This window comes from Alexandromys fortis, unplaced genomic scaffold (genome assembly GCF_014885135.2).
Source record: "Alexandromys fortis isolate MF-2015 unplaced genomic scaffold, M_Fortis_MF-2015_v1.1 scaffold_70, whole genome shotgun sequence".
In the NCBI taxonomy this organism is placed as follows: Eukaryota; Metazoa; Chordata; class Mammalia; order Rodentia; family Cricetidae; genus Alexandromys; species Alexandromys fortis.
Window position 1 is genome coordinate 6486486 of NW_026067955.1, and position 24261 is coordinate 6510746.

At 39.5% G+C, this 24261-nt stretch overlaps 1 protein-coding gene across 1 annotated transcript in view; it reads right to left on the reverse strand.

The window, feature by feature from the left end:
• Nucleotides 1–24261, reverse strand: part of Iqch (IQ motif containing H) — a 125157-nt gene that overhangs the window by 68203 nt on the left and 32693 nt on the right. The window contains exons 7-9 of the mRNA XM_050151778.1: nucleotides 20878–21053; nucleotides 13187–13459; nucleotides 8142–8333 (exon numbers count right to left, since the gene is read on the reverse strand). Of these exons, the coding sequence (XP_050007735.1) occupies nucleotides 8142–8333; nucleotides 13187–13459; nucleotides 20878–21053 (641 nt within the window). The remainder of the gene's footprint in view (nucleotides 1–8141; nucleotides 8334–13186; nucleotides 13460–20877; nucleotides 21054–24261) is intronic.

Sequence of the window (24261 nt, forward strand, 5' to 3'; positions counted from 1 at the left end):
AACAGTCCCTCTTTAGGGTGCAAAAATATGTTGAAAGGATGAAGAAAAAAAATGAAAATGTCTCCAGCAAGTCAGAAACAACTCTCTGTACTTACTTAAAGTTTAAGGACAGCTTTAATACTCCATGTTTAATTGTTAATGGAGAATTTAAAAATCAAAAATGCCAAGTTTGCCTTCGATGAGATGGAAAATTATGCTGCAGTAGAAGGTAACATAATGTAAAACAACCAGCATTACCAAAGCACACAAATGTTTTTGGTATGTAAAATTGCTTTGTAAAATATTTGCTCCATCTGCTAAAAGCAGCAAAGACAATTTTCCCTTGATAGCTAATGGCCCATTTCGGGTGTGTGGCAAGTGATTCGCTGCAGTGGCGGCTCTCATTAAGCAGAGTGTTGAGAACACGGTATATAATTCCATACTTATGTAGCATTATCCACTCACTGCTTCTTGAGGAGCCTGTCCCTCATTATCTAGGCCTCCACCTTGCACCAACATGCAGGCCTAGCAGTCGATTTGACTGGAGAATCATTTCGTCCAACTGAGGCACATATGTCGCTTCCATTCTGAAGCTCAGCACAACTGTTTCACTGCGACCACGAACGCTGGAGAAGTTCATTCCCTCTCCACTTTCCAGCAGGCAGACTGCTGCTTCCCTTTCCTCTCACCACAGGGAGCCAAGCTTTGTTTGTTTGTTTGTTTGTTTGTTTCTAGGTTCGTCCTGTCGCGCTGCATGCTGGGGGTTTCAATAGGTAAAGATTAAGTGTTTCTAGAAATTCTTAATTGAACTTTGCACATACACAAAAGGAGGAAAAAAAATTCTCCCTCCCCTGACAAAACTGCCATTATGAAAGCCTGATATACGCTGCCCTTTTTCCTGGTGTATCTGTGATTTCTCTCTTTAAAAGAGTTGTTTATATTACACCCCAGATTACTTCAACATCTGCTAAAGGGATGATTAGAAATAAATACAGTAATCCAGCGTGGTTTTAAAAGAGAAGAATATGTTCATGTTTGGGGAATGATACTGAAGAGTACTTACCGGAGCAAATGACTGTGATAGACAAATATTCTTACCATTGCAAAATAGTTCTCAAGGAAATTATACTGAACTGTAAGAATGACAATCAGTAAATACATATGACTGGTTAAAATATTATACAATATTTTAAAATGAAAACCATGTCATGTTTAAATCAACCATAAGTGGAATTAGTCATAACGGTTACTTCTGGAAATAGGTTTCTTCCTATCAATGTAGAGAAATTAAGCTGGTTGGGAAAACTGTGGACACTGATGGAAACTCTTTAATTGTAGATTGAAGACAAAAGGAAATACACGTGTCCTTTGGATTTGATTCTCGTTACTTTCTTTTTGTTTTGCTTTGTTTTTCTGTGTAGCCCTGTCTGTCCTGGTATTCTCTTTGTAGACCAGACTTTGATTCTCATTCAAGTATGGGAAAAGATTGAGTTCCAGAAATGAAACTGAGAGATTATCAAGAGACTTTGTATTTATCCTATACAAAAGGAACGGGCTAGCAACATCGTTTCTTAGTCAAGAGAAGAGCTGGACTATTTTAGATATTTCCACACGTCAGACACAAGGAGTCAGGAAGATGGAACAGCACTGCAAATTGACTATTCTCCTTCCACAGACCTTGCACAGGACGAGACCAGTGAATCCCACAGTAGGGGTCTGTCTTGAGTCTGGCTCAGTCACAGAAAGTCCTAGACTTCTCAAGGGCATCCCTGACTCACCAAGGGGCACGGAGGACAGATGACCAGAAGCACATGGCATTCAGAGAGCAAAAGCTCACTTTGAATCTATTCCAAAGCCTGAACCTGCTCTGTGTTTTTCACCAGAGCAGACAATTCCAAAAGGACTCCAGCAGGACCTTCCTAGATGTGAAAACACTAACCAATTTTCCTTCTTCTCATCTTCTGCTTTATTCCTTCCTTCCACGCTGTTATTGTGAAAAACTGGCAGTTAAATTCAATTGATTCAAATTTTTCTGGATCCATATGGCCGCCAACCCTGGTACTGAAGCAGCGGCAGTGCCTCGCCACTGTTTTCAAGCATTTGCCTCTCCTCCAGTCCCCAGATGGTGGGAGTAACATTTAAACCTCCTTTTCTCTGCCTTGTACAATAGACCTTGGCACCATTTCAACTGTTTACTCCGGTAATTAACAGCTCTGATACCACAACAATTACAACTCCTCCACTCTCCACAATAATGCTATGAATTAGTGAGAGCTAATGGCTGGAAGGTAGAGTGTTTCCAGACTGTGAGATCTGTGCATTTTTAGAATAAAATAAAAGGTACAAACAGCACGCTTGCAGTAGACAATGATTACCTAGTAATTAGTTTACACAAAGCTTCCTATTTAATGGCAAAACGCTGTAATTAACGTGTGACAGAAAATCAAAGGGTACTTTGTAAGCATATGAAAAATTAACACTGCAGGCCCATAGCTTTATGTACTGATTAGAAGCATATTAAATCAATAGGACACACAAGCCAACAGCTTGTATAGCTGATTATTATAGGTCCTCAGAAGGGGTACCCTGGCTTTCATTTAACTGGGGAGGCAATTTTCCTTCTCCTGTCATCATCCTCAGGCGCAGAGAAGTACCTCAAACTCAACCCTGGCAGCTCCATGAAAATAACCATTGAACTGGAAGAAAACGTTCTAAGTCATTCTCAGAGCTAAGAAAAATATGTAAATGATTAAGACTTTCCAACGATCATGGTGACGTGCTGCTACACTAATTAGAAAATATGCCAACTGGAACCAGAAAATGAAGCATCCAGACTCAGTGTTTTGGTCAGAATAATCTCTACTTTATTAAGCCTCTTTATTCAACATAGAGAAAGCTCTAATATACACATTGTTTTCTACTTTCAAATGGAAAGAGGCCAGACTGCTATCAAGGGCTATTCTTTTAAAGTCATTCACTGGGAAAATCATAGCATAGGGACAATTGGATCACTGTTCTGAATTTTTTGATAGGATCTTGTATAATGATAATTGAAGCATGCTACAATATTCTTTAAGGCTACAAAAGCCTCCTAAAGAACCTTCTTCTTAATTGCCAAAGAACAACTGATTTGTATTTACTCACTCAGTATTGCTTGTATTTTCTTATAATAGAAATTTAATTAATATGTGTAATAAAAAGCAACAATGTCTTAAACTTTCATATGCTAAGAATATTGCTAGCATTTTACAGGATTCATTTAATTCTCATCACCGCCCCATGAGACAGGTGAACTGCTATGTTTCCAGATAAAGAAATGGCAGCTTAGAGAGCCTGGTGATTTGGTTGTGGCTTATTCCCTCTTAAGATCTAAGGGAGGCAGAGCAATGGGACCTTGTGAAGCCAACTACCCCTCAGTTACCCTGAGTGTTCACTCAGTTGCTAACTTCTCAGCCTCAGACTGACCCATTTCAACTCTTTTTCTGCTTAAAAATGTTTAATGTGTAAACTTGAATTATGTCTAAAAAATAAGTAAAAACATAACCAAAATTTTTGGTGGCTTATGCAAAAAAAGAAAGTTGAATTGCTCATCATGTTTTTGTGCTACATCTGGTTGTGAAGGCAGGCTGTTCAACACTCTTTGATAATGTATAGGCAGACTCAAATGACTATGACAGTGTATTAAATTGAGAAAAATACCAAAGTGTATATCCCCATGACTGGGCAAATGGTAACATATAAAATGCTCTTTTGTGAACTCTGCTGTTAACAGGTTTGTATGTGTTGAGGCAGCTGGGTTTTCTAGGGGCTCCTGATCAGGCCCCTCCCTTCTGCAGCTGAGCTATGCATGCTGACAGCTTTCCTCACCTCCACCTGCCTCCTGGAAAAGGATGTACTCTAGAGTAGTGGTGGTGGTCTGGGGCCATCTGTGCTTTGAGAAAGTCTGCCAGAGAAGCAGGACAGACCTAAGGTAGGGCTGCTTCTCTAGGAATTTAAGGAAGTCTTTTTAGGTGCACTCAGCTCCTTGTTCTGCAGGCTCTGCTAATGGTTTGGGCAGCCATTAACACCTTCCTAAAAATGCAGCACATACAATAGAGTCGAAGCTCTCCTGCTTTGTACCTCATTCTATTCATGGGCTTTCTCCTAGAAAAGAATAACACAGGTTTTGTTTTGTTTTGCTTTTGCTTTTGGCACATTCTAAAAGTAAAAACAAAGCTTTTCTCTGGTCCACAATTGAAAACAAAACAAACCAGAGAAGAGTTTAAGTTTTCAGACAGGTGAATGATTTAGCATATTAGAATTAATCAATAAAATAGAATATCATGCAGCTGTTAATTGTGATGAATATGAATAAGCAGGGCAAATGGCTAAGATCCTATGTCTAATTAGCATATTTACAATTATTGTGGCAATGAGAGATGATACACATTTGAGAATTAATTCAGGAAAATGATGGCAATGGGAAACATGATTTCAAACTTATTTGGTTAGACATATTTTTAATATTGTTATATTTTAATGTTACATTATATTTTAACTTTACTTGACATTTGTGGTAACAAGTCAATGGCTTTTTGAGTTCACCTAATAAAGCCAGACCATGGTCTACATGAGGCACTTAGGTCAGCTGCCTGCAAGTGGCTCCCATTACTGCTTCCAAGGAAGGCTTCACAGAGGCCGTGGGAGTTGCTCTGAGCGCATAATGGAGGGCAGATCTCCTCTGTAATGGTTTGCTCCCTGACTTATTAGTTCTCTAAGAAAATGAAATAATAATTATGGTTTAGTCTGCCTTCTAAGTTTGGATACCCTGGATTAGGATCTTTCCCTTCAGGTGATGCTGAAATTAATACCAAATGTCTTAACACAGTAAAACAAAGGAGTGTACAAAGAAAGGTTTAAAAAAAAAAAACAAAAATACAACTATTCTTCCTGGCTAGAGAGATAGCTGAGCAGCTAAGAGCACTTGCTATACTTGCAGAGGACCAGAGTTTGGTTCTCAACATCCATAAGATGGCTCTAACTGCGACTCCAGGTTCAGGGTATCATCTTCTGGCTTCCACAGGCACCAGGTACACACACAGTACACAGGCAAATATGCACTTATACAGATAAAATTAAAAAATTAAATCTTTAAAAAACACGCTGTTCCTACAAACGGCCAAATAACAATGTGTAATAGTACTATTCAAGAGCCAGCCAGTTCAGTTTCCTTTCTCCCATTAAGTGGTAAAGTAGCAATGCCAAGATCCATATCCCAGACTCTCCAGGACAGCAGAGGTTCAATGAAGGGAGGCACAGAGAAAGCTGAGAGGAATCCAGTTTCACTCTTTACCCAGAGGAGCTGCTCCACAGAAAGCTGCTCTCTGAGTACCATCACCAGTGACATTATTGCCACCATAGGGCCCCAGAATTGAGAGAGGGAAGATTTGCCCATAAACAAACTAGAAAACAGTCACAAGAAAGACGGGTAGCACAGAAAGCAGAGCTGGGTTTCACAGACTGTGGCAGGGGAATGGGTCAGGAGGCTTCTCTCCTGCAAGTGTGCCTTTGTTTAAGTCTTCCTTCCTACTAACTGAAACAAATACCCTGACTCAGAGGCAAAAAAAAATCTGCATTTGTGCAAGTGGATTCAGAGACCTTAGCAAGCACTGTGTACTCCACAACTGAGATTATGGGGATCCAGTGGGTGGAGCAAGGAGAGCTGGTGCCATTAGCCAATAGGATGAAAAGCAGAGCCTTGTTACCAGCCTCCAAGAAAATATGAAAATTCGTGTTTTGTTTCCATTGTGGCCTTTCTGCTTTTCCAGAGGTTCCTACATCTTGATACTGAATTTTCAAAGGTGACTATGGCTTTTTAGCATCTGGTGACCCCTGTGACTTTGCTTCAAGTCTCGGCTGCAGCCAGCCAAAGCTCATGTCAAAATTAGAGTGGACAAAGAGGTGATCTGTGTTATATATCAATGCCTACACCGAATCCTGCCTACCTCTAAGACTCCAGAGTAGCTCCCACCCTGTACACTGCACTGCTTTCATATGTCGCCATGATATACCAATAACGAAACCACAGCATCGTGTCACAAACTGCTATGCAAATGATGCTATTTGTAAGTATTAACATAATTTAGTGCTTACAGTCATAGCCTCATTTCTAGTAATTCTTCCAGAATGCAGTATTTCTCTGGACTCTTAGCCTGCAGGATAGTCTTTCATCAAAAAGCTGAAATTTTTAATAACCTGCCAGCATATGTTTTGTATGTGCCCGGCTAGGCTTGATAACACAACATCTTCATTATCGAAAGGAGCAGGTCTACAGACTGTAATAGGACATTAAAACGCGCCTGTGCTCATAAAATAACGCTTTGATGTCTAAATGTGCACTGTTACAATGGTCTTCTGGAACAAAGGTGGATTCCAACCCTAACTTCTCAGCAGATACCCGCAGCTCACCTCCACTCTGAGGAGGGCTTCCCTGTGCAGGTATAAGCTGTCCTTAGTCCCTGAGCCAGGGAAGGGAGCTCACGGGGGCTTATCTTCATTTTCAGCTTTGGCTTCTCATACATCATAGCTAAGCATGAAGCCTGCATTCTAACAGAATTACTGAATAATTATTTTCCCTGTTTAAGATTTTTTAAATGATTTAAATAGACCATTAATTATTTAAGAATTTCAAATTTAATAACATTAACAACAGTGCCAAATGTATTTGGTAACAATTTAAAATGGCATAGTTTAAAATAATTGAAATTAAATAATCCACAGTGAGGTTTCTAACCACAATTCAGCCAACTGTCAGTACTGTAAATATTTTTAAAACTCAAAGTCAAACATTTCAAATTTATCATAGTCTAATATCAGGGGATTTCTTTAAAAATGATTGGTTTGAAATGCTGAGGCCAGCAAACACTGTACACACTGGTATTTTAAGTCTTTAAAATAAAAGTACTAGCCTTTTCCATGGTTTAAACTCGACAGCTTTGCTTCAAGAAGATAAAATCCAGTTCAAAGAGAACATAAGAGAAGCCTCTATTGGCCTCAAAATTAAATACATTTTCTTTGGTTTATTTTTTTTCTAGAAGAGTAATTCACTTTAGTATCCTTTAAATAATATGTAAAGAGCTAGCCATGACAGGTACTGCATTTAGTCCGTTCACTGTTGGAGGGGGAAGAAAGCCCGAAATAGATCATGGGGAGAACCGACCCATTTGTCAAAGGGAACTCTCCCTCCTGACTGTTCTCTAGACTTATTCATCATTTTACTTGCCCAGGAATAATGTGGCTCCCACCAGTGTGCCCTGCCTTTCCATCACTTGCGACTTGATTCATAGACTTCCATAGTGGGATGCGCAAAGCAGATGCAAATCACTGCAAGGCCCGCCGCTTTGCATGCTGGGAGGAAAGAGACTATATAAGGAGTTTGCCTGCCAATTTTTCTTTTTTTCTAATAGGTCAGGTAGAACAGATGTGATAAAGAGAAGCTGGTGTAAGGATACAAAGTGGGACAGTGCTTAGTACAACTCTTAAGCAAAGTAGGAACAGACTGAGGTTGTATAATTCATTTCAACAACATATGTGGAAAGGTTTACACACCTCCACACCTAGCCCAAGATCCTGAGCCTACTACTCAGTTTTTGCTGGAAGTTTTCTTCTGGGTTTTTTTCTTCTCTCAGCCTCTCACAGGGACTTGTAGTTACATAGATTTCTTTAGAGTATCTTCAGGAACATGGCTTCTGACAGAATGCTATTTTACATTAGCTGACAGGGACCTCCATTTGCTAGTAGAAACACACACATGCGCATGTACACATGCACACATACGCACGCGCGCGCGCGCACACACACACACACACACACAAACACACGGCTAGCTTAATCACGATAGTTGGCAGAAGCACAGGATCTGCCCAGGGCAAATGCTAAGATTTGCAATGCTACTTGAATATGGCTTTTTAGTCATTTCTTAGGTATCATAAACAGTTTGAAGGTGTGAAAAATGTTTTGGACCCCCAAATAGACAGTTAAGTGACCCAGTACGTCCATTCATGTTGTATGTTAGGACAAAGGCCCAGGAAAGGCTCTGCCATAGACGACAGTTGAGTCTGGGAGAAAGGGTCGCATCTCCTAACTGTTCACAGTTGTGGCCTAAGTCGCCACTGAACACTCACTTGTGCCCACTTCTTCTTCCAGTCTTCATGGCCATATCTGTCACTCTCCTTTAGCGCCCACTTGTAGCACTGGAGGTGGGAAGGGATGTCACAAAATGCTGTCCCGTTTCCTCCAAATTCCATGTTCATTTTAAAGACCCAGCGTCGGATTTGCAGGTGATCAGTCACCAGTTGGCTCAACTGTTCTAACATCTGTGGGCAAAGGTACAGAGCAGCAATAAAGCATGTTTCCTTTCTGTCATAGCAGCTTGGCTGTGCTGCTGAGTGCATCTTTACGTAGTCTGTTCATTAGGTGCCCTCGACTCACTAGACAAATTCAAGAAGTTGGAAGTGATGTGTGATATAAAGAAATCACTAGCCAATGGGATAAAGGTCATGTTTAAAATGCATTTGTATTTGTGAGAAATTGAAAGACTATTATTATGTGGACTAATGAGGAAAAGAAAAGAACCTTTAGACATCTGTAATTGAACCCTGGAATTGTCACCTTTCTTTCTCAGCAACTTAGGTGTTTAGTTACTGATTCTTCAAATGATTTTTTAATAATGTCAAGACTATAAAAATATAGTCCTGAAATCTCGGTTGAGCTTTTAAATACTGTAACCTAAAATAAATAAGTACTGTAATGTCTAAAATATTTTTTCCTCATCAACATACATTTGTTTGGCCAATTGGCCAAGTGACACAATGAATGTGTACAGAGAAAGAGATAAATGAGGTAAAAACACTTGCAGATCACAATGGGGAGGGTGGACCTGGGAGGACGAGGAAGTAAAGGTGATCAGGGTACATTATGTGAAACTCCCAAATAATCAAGAAAACAGTATGTTGGGGAATAAAGATTCTATTTTTAGGATTTAAAAAGGAATAAAAACCTACAACTTAAAACAACAACAACAAAAACACTTGTAGAAACAGCCTTCCTGGAATGTCAGCTGCGTGGCATTTGATATGAAACAATAAATACTTTCAACAACTGGACTTAAATGGATGAAAAATTAAGGAATAGAAGTCCATACTTTAGGGCTGGAGAGATGGCTCAGAGGTTAAGAGCACTAGCTGCTCTTCCAGAAGTCCTGAGTTCAATTCCCAGCAACCGCATAGTGGCTCACAACCATCTATGAGATCTGGTGCCCTCTTCTGGTGGGCAGGCATACATGCAGACAGAACATATTATACATAATAAATACATTAATTAATTAAAAATCCATACTTTAATTTAAAAATGATAATAAAAACAATAATAACTAACATTATTGAACACTCAGTAGGAACTGGCCTTGTCACATATATCTTTAATACATAAGTAGAGGCTGACTAATTTAAGTGACTTGTCCGTGATCATACAGCACTGAGTGGCAGAGCAAGGCTTCTCTTGGGTGGCTCTGACTCCAAACCCTACACTCATTCCCTTCTCATGTGGCCGTGTATCCAAGCCTGCAGATAGCTGGAGAAGGAGGAAGTGTAGAAAGAGGCCAGAGGAGACGGAGAAACAACTTACTTCCAAGTCAGTAAGTCATTTGTGTTGCATTTGAATCAGACAAAAGTCTTTGTAGCAAGACTACTAATTCTATGTAAGAACATTCTATTATAGTTTTGAGGAACACAAGCTCATTAGATCACAACATGACTTTGTTGTCTGTACTTCCCAGAAAGCAACAAAACAACACTAATGACTGTGTGTCCTGTACCTACCTATGCTATTCTTGACTGTGAAACCCATACTTGACAATAATATTCTTATTCTCTATTGTCTTAGTTAGGGTAATTATTGCTGTGATGAAGCACCATAACCAAAATAACTTGGGGAGGAAAGTTACACTATCCATAATGGAAGGAAGTCAGGACAAGAACTCCAACAGGGCAGGAACCTGGAGGCAGAACCTGATGCAGAGGCCAAGGAGGGGTGTGGCTTACTGGCTTGTTCCTAATTTCTTACACAACCCAGGACTAGCAGCATGGGGTAGCCCCACCCACAATGGGCTGGGTACTCCCATATCAATCACTAATTAAGAAAATGCCTAACAGGGTTGATTACAGCTCAATCTTATAGAGGCATTTTCTCAGTTGAGTTCCCTCTTCTCGGATGACTGTAGTTTGTGTCAAGCTGACATAAAATTATGCATCTATTCTTTTAACTACCAAATGGACTTTTTTTTTAACTAAAGAGTTTGAAAGCATTGAAGACTAATGGTTTAGCTGAGGTTAGGAATTGCAAAGTTAGAATGGTTTTGTTTAAAGGCACAATGTTGTCCTGAACTGTGTCTATTTAGCAAATGATTTGGGGGATGCTACATGACATGGCAGTGTAGAAGAGACACCGAAATAGCCACACTTGGGGTTTCCAGAAAGCTCATGCAACTATGGCTTATTCAATAAAGGTAAAAATGAAATTGTCTCAGCCCTCTGATTATCAAGTAGTATTTATTGATAATTTGGATGTTTAAATGGTAAGTGCTCTGGTCTATATACCATATGGCTAATGAGCACAGCCAAAGGAGGAGGTTCCTACTGCGTCTTCCAAGGTTGCATCCTCCTTTCTCCAATTAGCTATGTTCTACATTGAATCATATTTTGCTGTGATCTGTGTGTACTGTGTATAAATTATAAAAGTAGAAGTGCTGTTTAGTCTCTTAATATTGGCCAAAAGTTATTTTGCTAGTTTAAGGAAACGTATTCCAGCACAGCCTTTAAAAAATGTATATTTAGATATACTGTATACTTGGAGGCTTCCAATACTAACAGAATTAGTATGTATTTCCTCCAAATCCTATTATTTGTTGCATCCGAGAGTCCTATAAATGGGTGCCTGTGGCAGGATCCCTACAGTCACGAAAACGATCAATAGTATTGTAAAGACTACACCGCTGGAAGAATTATGTGCTATCTTTAAGTGAAAATTGAACAGTGCTTTAAAAAAGCATTGCCATTTTTGATTATTTAACCAAAGCTGTCAATATTTCATACAGAACACATGCCAGAAAAAGTCTTACATGGTTATTTTATGGATCAAAACAGGAAATGCTCACTGTGCTTGTGCTAGATTAAAAAACCCAGTCATAAACCACATGACTTTATGCTACTTCCAAACATTTATCATTTTTTGTTTGAATCTGTTTTTAAAAAATGTAATATAATTTTAGTTGTGATTCATTTTATATTGGCGAAGAGCAGAACCAGAAAAATTACTACTGTAAAAATCCAACTAAGACCCAAGAATACTTATTAACCTAAGTTAAAATAATCACAGCTTTCACCCACTTTAAATTTGCAATGCACATCGATAAAAAGTCAGGATTGATTCATCACCATCTGCAGATTCAAAATACTGATACACTCGGATTGATTAGGTAGAGCCATTACTATCGGGAAAAGCCTCAGTGGGGTGCTTTAGTTCTTGCTGACCTCAGATGCATGTCTTCCAAACAAGCATAGAACTCAGATACAACTTGACTTACTGCTATGCCATTGATACATACTCTGTGTCAAATAACATCCCTCAAATCTGAGGGCCTATGAGAAGGGTTGTAGTCCTACTTCTAAATACTAGAACTAGACAGTTTGTACAGTATTAAATGTGCCCATACTTTTAACTACAATTAATATATAAAGTTCTAAAATATTTCAGAGCATAGATTGCCTGTGTTATTATCAATGAAGATGGAACTAAGACTCAATACAAACATTACACCTGCATTTTAAAGACATGAAGATTGTTTAGTGTGGTATGTGCATTCAGTTGTATCATTTAAAAATCTATTTCTCCCATATTAAGTCTGTCAGCCAAAACATTCTATTAGGAAGCAAAATTAAGCAATCCACCTAGGTACCTTCAAATTCCAGTGGAAGTTAATGACAGTGGAAGTCTCTCCACTAAAATCTCCTCAACTAAAATCCCAGACTGTGTTTCTGCTATAAGCCAATTGTTGGCCAGTAACTTTCTATAGCAAGACTCAAACACTTCAAGGAAGCTTGATGAATTCATAGTGTCTTTAAAATAGACTTTCTAATGAATGATTTGCTCAAAGGCTTCATTTTGTTCTTAGTGGCTCTTCTGTGAGGAGCATCCTGACCAAGCAACCGAAGTCAAGAGAGATCCCCAAGTCTGACCCTTATATTTGCTACCTCAATGTTTATGGCTCCTTAAATTTCCAAGAAAAAGGGAAAGGAGATAATTTGTGGTTGGCACAGGGAACCAGTCAAGAGAAATTCAGAAATAGAGGTTAGGAAATGTTAACAGTTTGTCTTTTGATTTTCTTTATTATGTAAACAGATGGCATTTAAATGGGAGAATACTTGCTAGAGCCAACTCAGAAGGAAACTATTTCTAGAGGCTAAGGGAGAAGTGCAGGGCAACAGACTGGGTCCAAGGTAAAATGGGAAGTAGTTTTATTCTTGAGGGCATTTCACTTCCTGTTTCCGGCTAGGTTCTCTACTCTCTTCAGAGCCATTCCTGAAGAGCCAGAGCATTTATGAGAGTCAAGGATGTATTCAGTACTCTGCAGTCTCGCCAAGCACTCTGCAAAGCTTTCAAACCCACTTCTTTGCCAAAACGGACTCTTGTGTTCTTAGGGTCCTATTAAATGACTGGATGGCAAATGTGATGATGAACCAATAGATATTAAAGCATTAAATACTGATAGATTAGTCCTGATTATTATTTTACCAGCACTTAGTAACTTAATCCAAAAGGTAGACATTTTGAAAATTTTAATAATTTCTATAATAAGGCCTCTGGGCCTGGTAGTTCAGACATGTAATCAAAGATTCTTGGGAACCACAAGTTTAAGATCAGCATGTGTAATTTAGTAAAACTTTATCTCGAAAGTTAAAAGACAGCTGAGGATAAAACCTCATAGTACTTACCAACCATGTGAAAAGCTCTGGGTTGAGCTCACAGTATGAGAAACAAACAAACATGAAGGTATAATGTAGCCCTCTTCAGAGCAACTCATAGTCTTCTTGGGCAGGGCTGGACCCAGATTACCTGTAGTTGTACAATGTCAAGGGGATAGAAGAAATTTGAACAGAGCCACCCTACATACCTGTTGGTAAGTGTAGATGTCATATATTCCAGGAGGCATTGGCACATTGGCACTGTCAAAAATCTGTTTGCTTCCAGACTTGGCACTGTAAAGGTGAACCAGCTCAGGCTCTGAGCCCAGGATGGGTACATTCAGCATGTCAGCCACAGCTAAATCATCTCTGTGGAGGACCCCACCCACGATGTAGGCCTCTTTTCCTTGGATGAGATTTTTGATTCTTTTGATTGCTTTGGGACTGTACATCAGGTGAGTGGCCAAGCACATGTGATGCTTCTGGAGGAAAATCAAATCACCCCTCTTAAAATGTGTCTTTTTCTAGCCCCTACCCCAATTTATAATGTTGTACATACTAAATACATTATTAATAGCAGGCTGGGTTATGACCTATCCTGTTGTTTAGCGGTTTAAATTGATAAAAGCTGCTGGGGTGAGGTTCCATAATCGCTCACATCTTTAGTGTGTTGGAAATAGGCTCACTGGGAATAGAACTAATTACCACACATCTGTATTTATTTGATCCACGTGGAATTATCCTTCTGTCAGAAGGAACAGAGGCTGGCGGCCTTTGGATAATAGTGATTCATCTCCACAACACTTCTGGCATGGTTTAACACTAAAGCGTCTGGAAAATCAATACAAAAAAATGAAGGAAAAAGCCCCATAGTGTTCTCTTCTATATAGACCCTGTATAGACTCCCAATCTGGCAATGCTTTCAGTATTTTTTCCAAAGGAAAAGGGCATTTTATTTGATTCCCCTCCCCAAACCTCCCCCCAGATCCTTTTCTGGGAACATATGCTTTACGGTGATTACCAGGGTTCCTGCCAACACCTTGGAAAGCATTCAGGAACAGAAAATATTTGAAAATTACAGCAAGATTCAAATTTCTTTTCCAATTCAAACTTTTTAAAAATCCTATTTTGACTAGGCAGACCTGGCTCTACAGTGCCTATGATGGTCTCATTCAATTAAACAAGTAATTCTATTCATATCTAGCAGGGTAGAAAGGAGCCAGATGGTCAGCACACACCAAGCCTCATACACCATGTTTCAGCTTTCAAGGAGTGGGAACAGCACCTACAGGACATACTCATTCTCTCTCTCCTTTCTTTCTCACTCTCCCGTCTCTTCTCTTTTTCACCCTTCCTTCCCTCTCCTCTCTCTCTCCTCTCTTTCCACCTATTTTAATCATATTTAATTATTTTTTAGAAGCTTCCATTTCCTCATCAGTAAGATAAGTGTAACAGTACCAGCCTTAGGAATGTTGTGAGGATTGAATGAGATAATGCACTGTGAAGTACTTGTGATAGTACGCAGGGCATGGTAAGCATTTAATAAATGCCAGAATAATTATCGTGAAAAGAAGTGGGGGATGAAGTGCATTTCGAGGCATGGGAGGGTTTTATAAGGTGAAGATGGGTATGGAAAAGCCATTGCCTAAGGATGGGATATTAGAACCTTAGACTAAGTCTACTGTTATATAGCTACACTGAGTTTACATTCTATTAAAGAGACGATGGCATGGAACCCAAGAAAGTGTTGGAAGTTGGTAGTCAAGTACTTCTGGCTTTGAATCCAGTTCTATTATTTATATGTGTGTATATAAATATATATATATATGAACTTGTATATAACATAGATTCCATGAGCCCATTTCTTTATGTGTCAAACTAGAGTTAAAAAAAAAAAAAAAAAAGACCTGTATGCTGGAGTTGCTCCAAGGCTGAAATAAGATCATGAACATGAATAACATTGGTCCTGTAATTTATAAATGATAGTAACTATTTTTATAGGGAAAATCCTCTTTTAAAAATAAAACCATTAGAGCCAGGCATGGTAGCACACACCTTTAATCCCAGCACTCAGCAGGGAGGCAGAGGCAGGTGGATCTCTGTAAGTTTGAGACTACAAAGAGAATTAGAGGACAGCCAGGGCTGTTACACAAAGAAACCTGTTTTGAAAAAACAAGAAAGAGAGAGAGAGAGAGAGAGAGAGAGAGAGAGAGAGAGAGAGAAAGAGAGAGAGAAAGAGAGAAACAATTAAAATGTCATGTAAATAAAACAGTGCAAAGGTACTGGATGCTTGAAGAATTCAAGGGGTTTTAGAAGGTAGCACCTTGTACAACTTTAAGGAAAATTTATCTAAACACAAAAATGTGAAGAAAAGTGAATGACCGTGTTTAAGAATATCCAATGCACCTGTTCAAAAATGGTTGCAGGGTATAACTTGGAAGCGTGCAAGCAAGGAAGAGATTTGAACTATGAAAGATCTTAGCTCTCAGCCTTAAATGGATCTGCAATATGCTGGGTGATTTAGAACAGGGTGGCTTAAAGTTTTTCCTGCTTGTCACCCCTATTCCCATGAGAAATTTTTATATAACTCTAAGTATTTATAAAATAGTTATACAAATCAAACTTTTATTCATAATAAATCACAAATTTGTTTTAAAACAATTCTTTGGTATATGAATAATTGTATCACTTACTAAAGATGAAAGCAAATTCATATACTAATGAGATTATATGCTTGTTCATTTTTTATAGAATAATTAAGTCCTTGAATATTGATACTGTAGGGCATAGAACATGTCAATATTTTCTTGGAGTTGATCAGTATTTTTATTTTATAGTTATCAATGTTGAAAATGCTACTTTGCATCAATACATAATACAAAATGCCTAAAGTGTGTTTAGGGACATTTTAGAAATTACTGGAAATTATGTTCTAATCTCAAGCCAAAATTAATTGAACAGTTTTAAAAACTATAACTCAGTCAGAAACTCAACAGCATTTTAGATATATTTTTATTTATGTGTATGGTTGTATGGCCATATGAGCTTATGTGCACCATGTTTGTTTATGCAAGGACCCAAGGAAGGCAGAAGAGTGCATGAGAGCCCTCCAGCTGGAGTTACAGATGGCTATGAGCAACCTAACCCAGGTTCTCTGGAAGAGCACTAAGTGCTCTTAACAGTTAAGCCATCTTTCCAGTCCCTCAAACAGCAAGTTTTAAAAATCAAACAGTCTTAACAGAATGTAATGCAAAGACACAAATTTGATACTTACTTGCTGGGAAATGATGGAAGGAAAATATCAAATGTCTGATTTCTATAATTAAACCATACTCCTATAAAAGCAGAAAAGTATGTATGCACAGTGTTTGTTAGGTTTTGTTGACTTAACACAAGCTAGAGTCATCTGGGAAGAGGAACCTCAGTTGAGAAAATGCCCCCATTAGATTGGCCTGCAAGTAAGCCTAAGAAGCCTTTTATTGTTTGACGACTGATGTGAGAGGTCATATTGCTGCTGTTGCAGGGGACCTGGTTTAGGTTTCCAGCAATCACATGGTGGGACACAACTGCCTCACTGTGGTGATGCCACCCCTGGGCAGGTGGTCCTGAGGTGTATAAAAAAAAAAAACAAAACAAGTTGAGCAAGTCATTGAAAGCAAGCCAGTAACCAGCAGTCCTCTATGGTCTTTGTTTCAAATTCCTCTCTCCAGGTTCCTCCTTTCAGTTTCTGCACTGACTTTCCTTTGTGATAGATTACAAGCTCTAAGATGAAATAAACCCTCTCCTCTCCAAGTTGCTTGTGGACATGGTGTTCATCATAGCAATAGGAACCCTAAGACATGAAGTAAAAACACTACAATTCATAATACGCCATAGTCTCCAGCTCAGCAGAGGTGTTTTAGGCAGTATTAGTTGGCACTGTTTGGGGCTAGAGGATGGCTAAGTGGTTAAGAACACTCGCTGCTCTTGCAGAGGCCTTGGGTTAGGTTCCAGCAATCACGTGGTGGCTCACACGTGCCTGAAACTCTAGTTTCAGTGGGTCTGATGCCCTCTTCTGGCTTCAGTGGACATCAGGCACAGATGTGGTGCAGAGACATACATACAGGTAAAACATTCATACACATAAATAAAAACAACATTTCCGTTGACATTTGTTTGCCATGAAGGCATGTACAGTGCAGAGTGTTATGATCAGAACTGAGGCATTTGTGTCAAGTGACATAAATAAGTGTCACCAAAACCACATTGAATTCATTGGGATTTGATGTTGAATTAGCTATTGGTTATAGAACATTTAGAAACATTTTCACAGCCTTCACATTCACTTTGCAGCCCAGAGTTAAGAAGCTGGGGCATAGAACACTCTGCCTTTCTGAAACTCAGCTCCTTCTATTCAAGTGAGAGGTTGGACAGGAAGTCTCTAAGGTCCTTCCATCTCTGAAGGACTTCCTAAGTAAAGCCAGAGCATGTCACGTGTACGGAGCTTCTACTGGGATGATGAAAGTTCTGAGATATTAGGTGGTAGTAACGTTTGTACACTAGCAATGCACTGAACACTTCTCAACTGTCCCCTTAAAAGCATCGGAAATGGTTTTACCTTGTACACAGTTTAGTACAGTAAGAAAGGGAGAAACCCAGAGCTCCTCTGAGAAAAATCAGATAATTTACCATTGGGCCACTCCTCCAAGTGAGGAGTCTAAACCTCTCAGATCTGTATAATAGGACTTTTCTAACGTAATTAAAATTCACCTTCCACATGCACTTCTGAGAGCACATTTTAGGAAAGCTGCTGTTCCATTAGACAACAGCTAATGCCAGCACTCGGGAGATGTGTTCAGCCGCGGTTGGTGATCACCTGTCCTCCTGCTCACTTGGGAGATGTGTTCAGCCGTGGTTGGTGATCACCTATCTTCCTGTTCACTTAATTGCCTTCCTTTTGCCACAGACTACTTCAGTGTGGACATGCGAAACAAATGAAGCACACCCAGAACTGCTGACTTGAGTTACAATAGGGAGTTTGATGATTGATGAAGAAGCACAGAGCTGGATCTGGAAAGAGAGCTCATTGGGTAAGAGCTGCTTTTCCAGACTACTCAAGTTCAGCTCCCAGCACCCACACCAGGTAGCTCACAACAACTCTAGCTCTGAGGAATCCAACAACCCCTTCTGGTCTCAGTAAGTGCCTACACATGCATACATATACAATTAAAAATAAAATAAACCTTTAAAACAGAAGTTTGAAGTCTTTGTCACACCATATTTGATCCATACAACCGTCCTTGCTGTGGAGATGAATGATTTGCCCAAAGTTCCAGAGCTCTGACCATGAAGTAAGTAGAGGATTTGAACCCAGTTAGCACAGTTGGCATGCTACAGTGACCGTACTTTGCTCATCTTACAAAGTGAGACGTGAAGGTCTGTGGGTTAATGAACTGTGAAGATGGAAAAGCAGATATTTCAGTCAAATTCAAGATCTGAGTACCTGTCCAGCCAGGTACAGTTCTATCTCCTCTAGATATATGTATCTCTGTCGACAAGTATTCTCTCTAGCTCCATGTCTTTCTGGGCATGTCTGAGTCTTCAGGCATGATGGCACCATAGTATTATGTTCAGTAGGTGTTTAATAAAGATTCAGATGTGAGTGAGGATGGCAGAGCACATGCTGTTGACCTCAGGTCTTGTGAGATTGTTTAGAGAAAGTCAGCATCCTCAGTTCCAGATAGCAAAAAACCATGGATGACAAAGATCTAGAATGTTCCCAATGCCCTTCCTTATGGCTACGTTCATTTTTACCATCACTTATTTCTTATTTTTGACTTGAGACAAAGATAGTTGTTTAGAATGTCCTCATAAACATTAAAATGCTTCAAAATAGACACAATGCCTTTTATACAAGCACACTTCCCATGACAAATTCTAGTTTATACAAGCACACTTACCATGACAAATTCTAGTTTTACATAGTAACTTGGAGAGATTCACAAACAGATTTTTGGCACGCTTTAAAAAATCTCCTCAAAGCCATCCATTTGGATGAAAATCAGCACTGACAATTTCTCAGACCCATTAAAAAGAAATAAAGCAATAGCTAAACAGAAACAGAACTGATTTGAAAGCGAGAGTTTAATTTTTGTGTTTTAAAAAGTTGATTGCCTATGAATGATTAATCACTCAAATAATTTGAATTTAAGCTCCAAACAGCAATATTGAGTACTTCAACCCTTACCTACCTGTTTCTGCTCACAACAATGCAGACCTGCACTGGCCTGAGCTCAGGTTGTCAAGGGTGCCAGCTGCCTGGCTCTAGCCTGGAAACGGGAAAGGGCACGGCTAGGGCAACCTTTCCGGAGATGAGGACTATGAACTTGGAGAGGACTTTGGAATTACCCAATCCATCACTCCCTTTCATAGCTGAAGAACAGAGGACAAGGAAGCTAAGGAGGCTTGCCCAAGGCCACTGAGTCATGCACAAACAAAACATCATTCCCATGTGTAGTAGTGACCTAGAGGAGACAGATTTTGGTTCACAATCTGGCCCTACCACGAACATTGAAGTAGAAAATGAATTTTGGTTTTTGCAGCAATAAAAGAAAAGCATTGATTTCTGTGTTGCCGCACTGTATGAGGCTCAAATGAGAAAATGCATGCTAAGAATCTGATAAATGTTACTTTATCCACTGTCCTTATCCTTGCCCATGCCTCTTCAGTGTCTACAAATATTTCAGATATGTGCATACTCTACTGGCAGCTACCAGTGTTAGCTTGAGTTTCTGGCTCTGAGACTATCAACAGTTTAACTAAACAAAAACAGGTTTTGGTGTTGTTCTTCTTTGCTTCCTAACATTTACATCAGCTGTGCCATTGAGGGCATGGGATCTTACGTTTGATGGAGGGTATGAAAGACCCCAAGAGTATAAGTAAGTTGTGATCGTTGGTACTTGTCCTCCGTCCTCCCCTCCACAGCCACATGTGCCAATGAAGCAGAGCTGAGCAAGCACTCTCAGGAATACTGAGGTGTCCTCTGCGTGAATGCCGTGAATGCCAATGCCGAAGGTGCTTCACTAAGCAGACACAAAGCCAAAAAAATGCTCCAAGCACTCCTCCCTGCAGCCTGGGCAAGTTTACTTTTTCTCAGTTTAACCCCTTCCCTGCCACTACCTTCTCTGATGATATGAAGAGAGCTGGCTGTGGTGTTCCTCATCTGTAAATGGAGGTGCTATCCATTAGCAAATGCAGAGTCTTTCTTTTTTAAAACAAACTTCAAAATTGTATGGCCCATTAGATAATAAAATGTGTGTGTGGGGGGATTAGATGCTGTTTAAAATGTAGAGAAACCCCTTTCAAGTCATTTGTTGTACTGCCTTGGACTAGAACTCTTGTGCAGATGTGAGTTCATTCTCACACTAAAAATCAGTACGTTCAGATGTGAACCTTGTTCATACAGAACCGTGTGCTGTGGAACATCCGTTTCTAAAGAAACCAAAGTATGGAGTTACAAGGAATACCTGTGTGAAAGTCAGAAATTGAGGCCCTGGTCCAGTTTCTCTTCCTGAGTCGTTTTATGCCAACATAGGCCTGGCCAGCCTTCCACTGTCCCGGTAAACTCCACGTAAATTAAGAAAAAGGGTGATGAATGTTATAAATCTACCTATTTGATTGGACCTCCCTGTATCTGCAATTAGGCTTCAGCCACAGAGAAACTGGGCAGGGGCAGCTCAGCTAAGTCTGAAAGTTAAACTGTGGTATTTATTTCCTACAGTCCAACTAGTAGTCTAATCAGCAAAGCTGTTAAACTTGCAATAATATTTCACTGATGTGTACCAGAGCGTTGCAAGTTATAAAATTTCCAATTTAATTTTACTGCATCCCTGAAGCCATAGTAATTAGAAGACAAACTCACAGTGAAGATGTTTACAGCTTCAGGGGTGATGATTCTGAACCTGTTCTGCAGGTCACTCCTATCCTCGTAGAACCCCGATTTGACAGCTGCTTGTAGACTCAGGAGCTTTCTGTAGTACAGCCTTAACTCATCATTCATAGGATGGGAGCAGATGTAGATGACACTGACGTTGGCATCTAGGAAATAATGGCCACAATGTTAATTACTGATATAAAGGTAAATGACATGATCAACTCTGGCATCCAGTTGCTGTTACAGTAGTTTAAAACAAAGAGCGTATCCAAAAGCCAGGCCAGAGTTAATTTAGATTGGCTTCGCATGCATCTCAGCAATCTAAAGCCGCCCTTCTGTACTGTCATTTCTCTAAAGAAAAGAAGATACCATCAACAAAATATGGAAGACTGTGTGAGGGAACATGGAATAAACTTTCAGATAACACACAGGGATCTAACTAAACCATTTCCTTTAGCATTATTGGGAATGTTCCATTCAGGCCAGCAAATTATAAAGCAGAGCTATTAGCTTTAAAAAGCCAATGAAATTTCAGTGGCATTCTCTGCTTGGATTAGACGGGGACAGTTCAGGGAAGGTCTTGACAGAATAAATGGGCTGATTATGACCAGCAGTGATTCCTTCAGGAAGCCACCCTGTCCTGGCTCCGGTCCCAGAGAGGAATATATTTCTTCAGCAGCACATCTGGTGATTCCTGATCCAGAGAAAGCACCGCCCCAACTGCTTTCTTCCTCAAAATGTTCTTAGCACACACATATAAAAAGTCCTAATTGAATATCTGGTCCAAATGGGATACTGAGATGAGATTACTCACTCTGTGCTGCAGAACATTTTAAGGGCATATGGATGGAAATTTGCATCTGATGGAGCCATTAATTCATTCATAAAATAACTAACTAATGTAGATAACAATAGGAACAAAGCACTTGGCTCAACACTCCAGGAAATCTAGAGATGAAAGTGACTGAGAAATGCTTTTGGGAAGCAACCATTTCAAACACACAGGTCAGACCAGTTTCTCAGGGAAGTTCAGAGGAGGGAGAGCTGGAAGTGTCACCTTGGCTGGCTGGCAAGGTCAGAAGGATGTTTCCAGACTGCTTTGTTTAGTCTGGCAGAGTACACAGCACACAGGCTGATTAAATTCTAGTTTAGCTTTCTAGGGCCCTGGGCACATTATTTTAACTTTTCTAAGCATTGGTTTCTTCATTTGTAAATGTGGGGTTGAATCACCGAAGCATAGAGATCTGGAGTATTAAATGAAAAAAAAATATTCTTGGTACAGTATCAGGCACACAGGAAGGGTTGACCGAATGGCACAGCCAACAGTGACTCTCTGCCATGCCCTCTGTGCCTGGCTCATTTTGATCAATCCCTTGATTTAATATGAAGAAGTAGTGTCATCTGCAGTCTCTGATAATTTTTCCATCTATCAATCCAAGCTTTTTCATATTTTTTTTCCTGAAATGGGGGTCTTATGTAGCCCAGGCTGACCTTTAACTCACTATGTAATAGAGTCTAGCCTCAAACTCCTGATCCTCCATCTTCACCTCCTAAGTAGTGGTGTTGTAGGTTTGTATGGCCAGGTCAGGTTTATTCAGTGCTGGGGATCAAGCCCAAGGGTTTACACATGCTAGGCAAGCACTCTCCCAACTGAACTACATCCTCAGCATTCGCCAAGCTCCTTAAATTCTCTATATATTTATCCAGGTCACAGTACAGTAGACTACATAGGAATTACTCAATAAGCACTCATGGTTGGCTGGGGTTGGCTGAGGTTCAGAAGAATGAAGAGGTTTAGACGGTTGACTGTTCTCCTCACTTAATGACATGGCAGGTACAAGTCTCTCCTTGTGGAGACAGTGTCTTTTAAACTGGCCCAAGAAAAGGCTGGTAGAGGTGCTAAATAGTTAAGGGCTCCAATTTTATTTTGAAACTAGATTGCCATATAAACATCAAAATAAATTAGCTGAACAGAAAGTAATTGAATACCTTGTATCCAATTGCTGACTGATCACATTAGTTATTGCTAGTCTTGTATTTGGGGGAAGAAACTAGTGTCTTACCAAACTAGTAAGTCTAAAAACCAAATACAAATATGTGTTGTTATTGTGTGTGTTTAAGAAAAGCATAAAGGAATAGGATATAAACAGAAAAAACAGCTATAGTAGCAGAAAATGAATTTTACTGGGAAAGAAATCTCTAGGGTTCAAATAATAAGGAAATCAGGTCGATAGTGTCATTTTTCTTGTTCATTTCTGTGAGAGCTATATGTATCCCTAACTCTACTACCCAGTGGAGTGGGAGTTCACTGTGAATACAAACACAATTAATTGACAGGTAGTTATGGAAAGCAGCTGCTATGAAGATGGAACTTTCTTTGATTGGTAGGGAAAGTACTATCTGTGGGGCCTCTACCTGGCCATCCTGACATCACAGCCGATATCCAGTGGCAAGTCCCAGCGGTCTGATCAGATTATCTTTATTTCCCTCCTGAATAAGCAGGAAAACCAATACTTCTTATTAGTAATTAACAGAATAAAAGAAGTTTTAATTTTCCTCCCAGGTCATTTATCATTTCTCCTTTCTTTTTCTACTTTTATTTAAAGCACCTGTACCTTCACTAGCCCCCTCTACCCTGAACTCTTCCTGAAGAGGCTGTGTGGTCGCACTGCTGCGTCAGAATGATAATGTGCCAGAAAAAGGCACACTCGCCCAGAAATGGCCGGAGTTGCAAATTTTTCTTTGTAGGCACAAACTGAATTATTGGATTATCAAAAATAGTAGCCTAATACTTTTTCTCTATAATGAGGACCTTTTATAAAGATACTCCTTTGTGGTGGCTTGTACTATATATAGAAGGGTATATAAAAAGCTAAGGAAAAAAATTAATTCAAATAAATCAGAGTAAAGTCTGCCCTCTGCTGCACCTCAGTGGTCCCAGCCAGCCAGGCTTTTAGTTGAAGAGCTCAGCACTAACAAATCAATCTCACATCACTGAAGGGCTTGTTGCTGTGTAATGCGGAAGCGCAGCCTGGGCGCCTAGATAACAGATGAAAGCAATTATGCTATTATTATTTTAGGACACTGGAAATTTCTAGTACTGATGTATTTTTGTTACCAAATGGCATTTATAAAATAATAATGATGTTGAAATATCTATGAATCATATAAAGTATGTCATTCCAGGGATCCAGCTCAGCTGGTCATTGATAATATAAAATTCTTCCTCCTATTGCTTAAATAAGGGCCAAAACAATTATATTTTAACAAAACAAAGAAGTCCTTGTTAACTTCTAAAAACTCAATTTTTATTTAACTCTTAATTTGGGGTCAGTTCCTCACAAACTGACTGATGTTATTGCATGTGCTTTG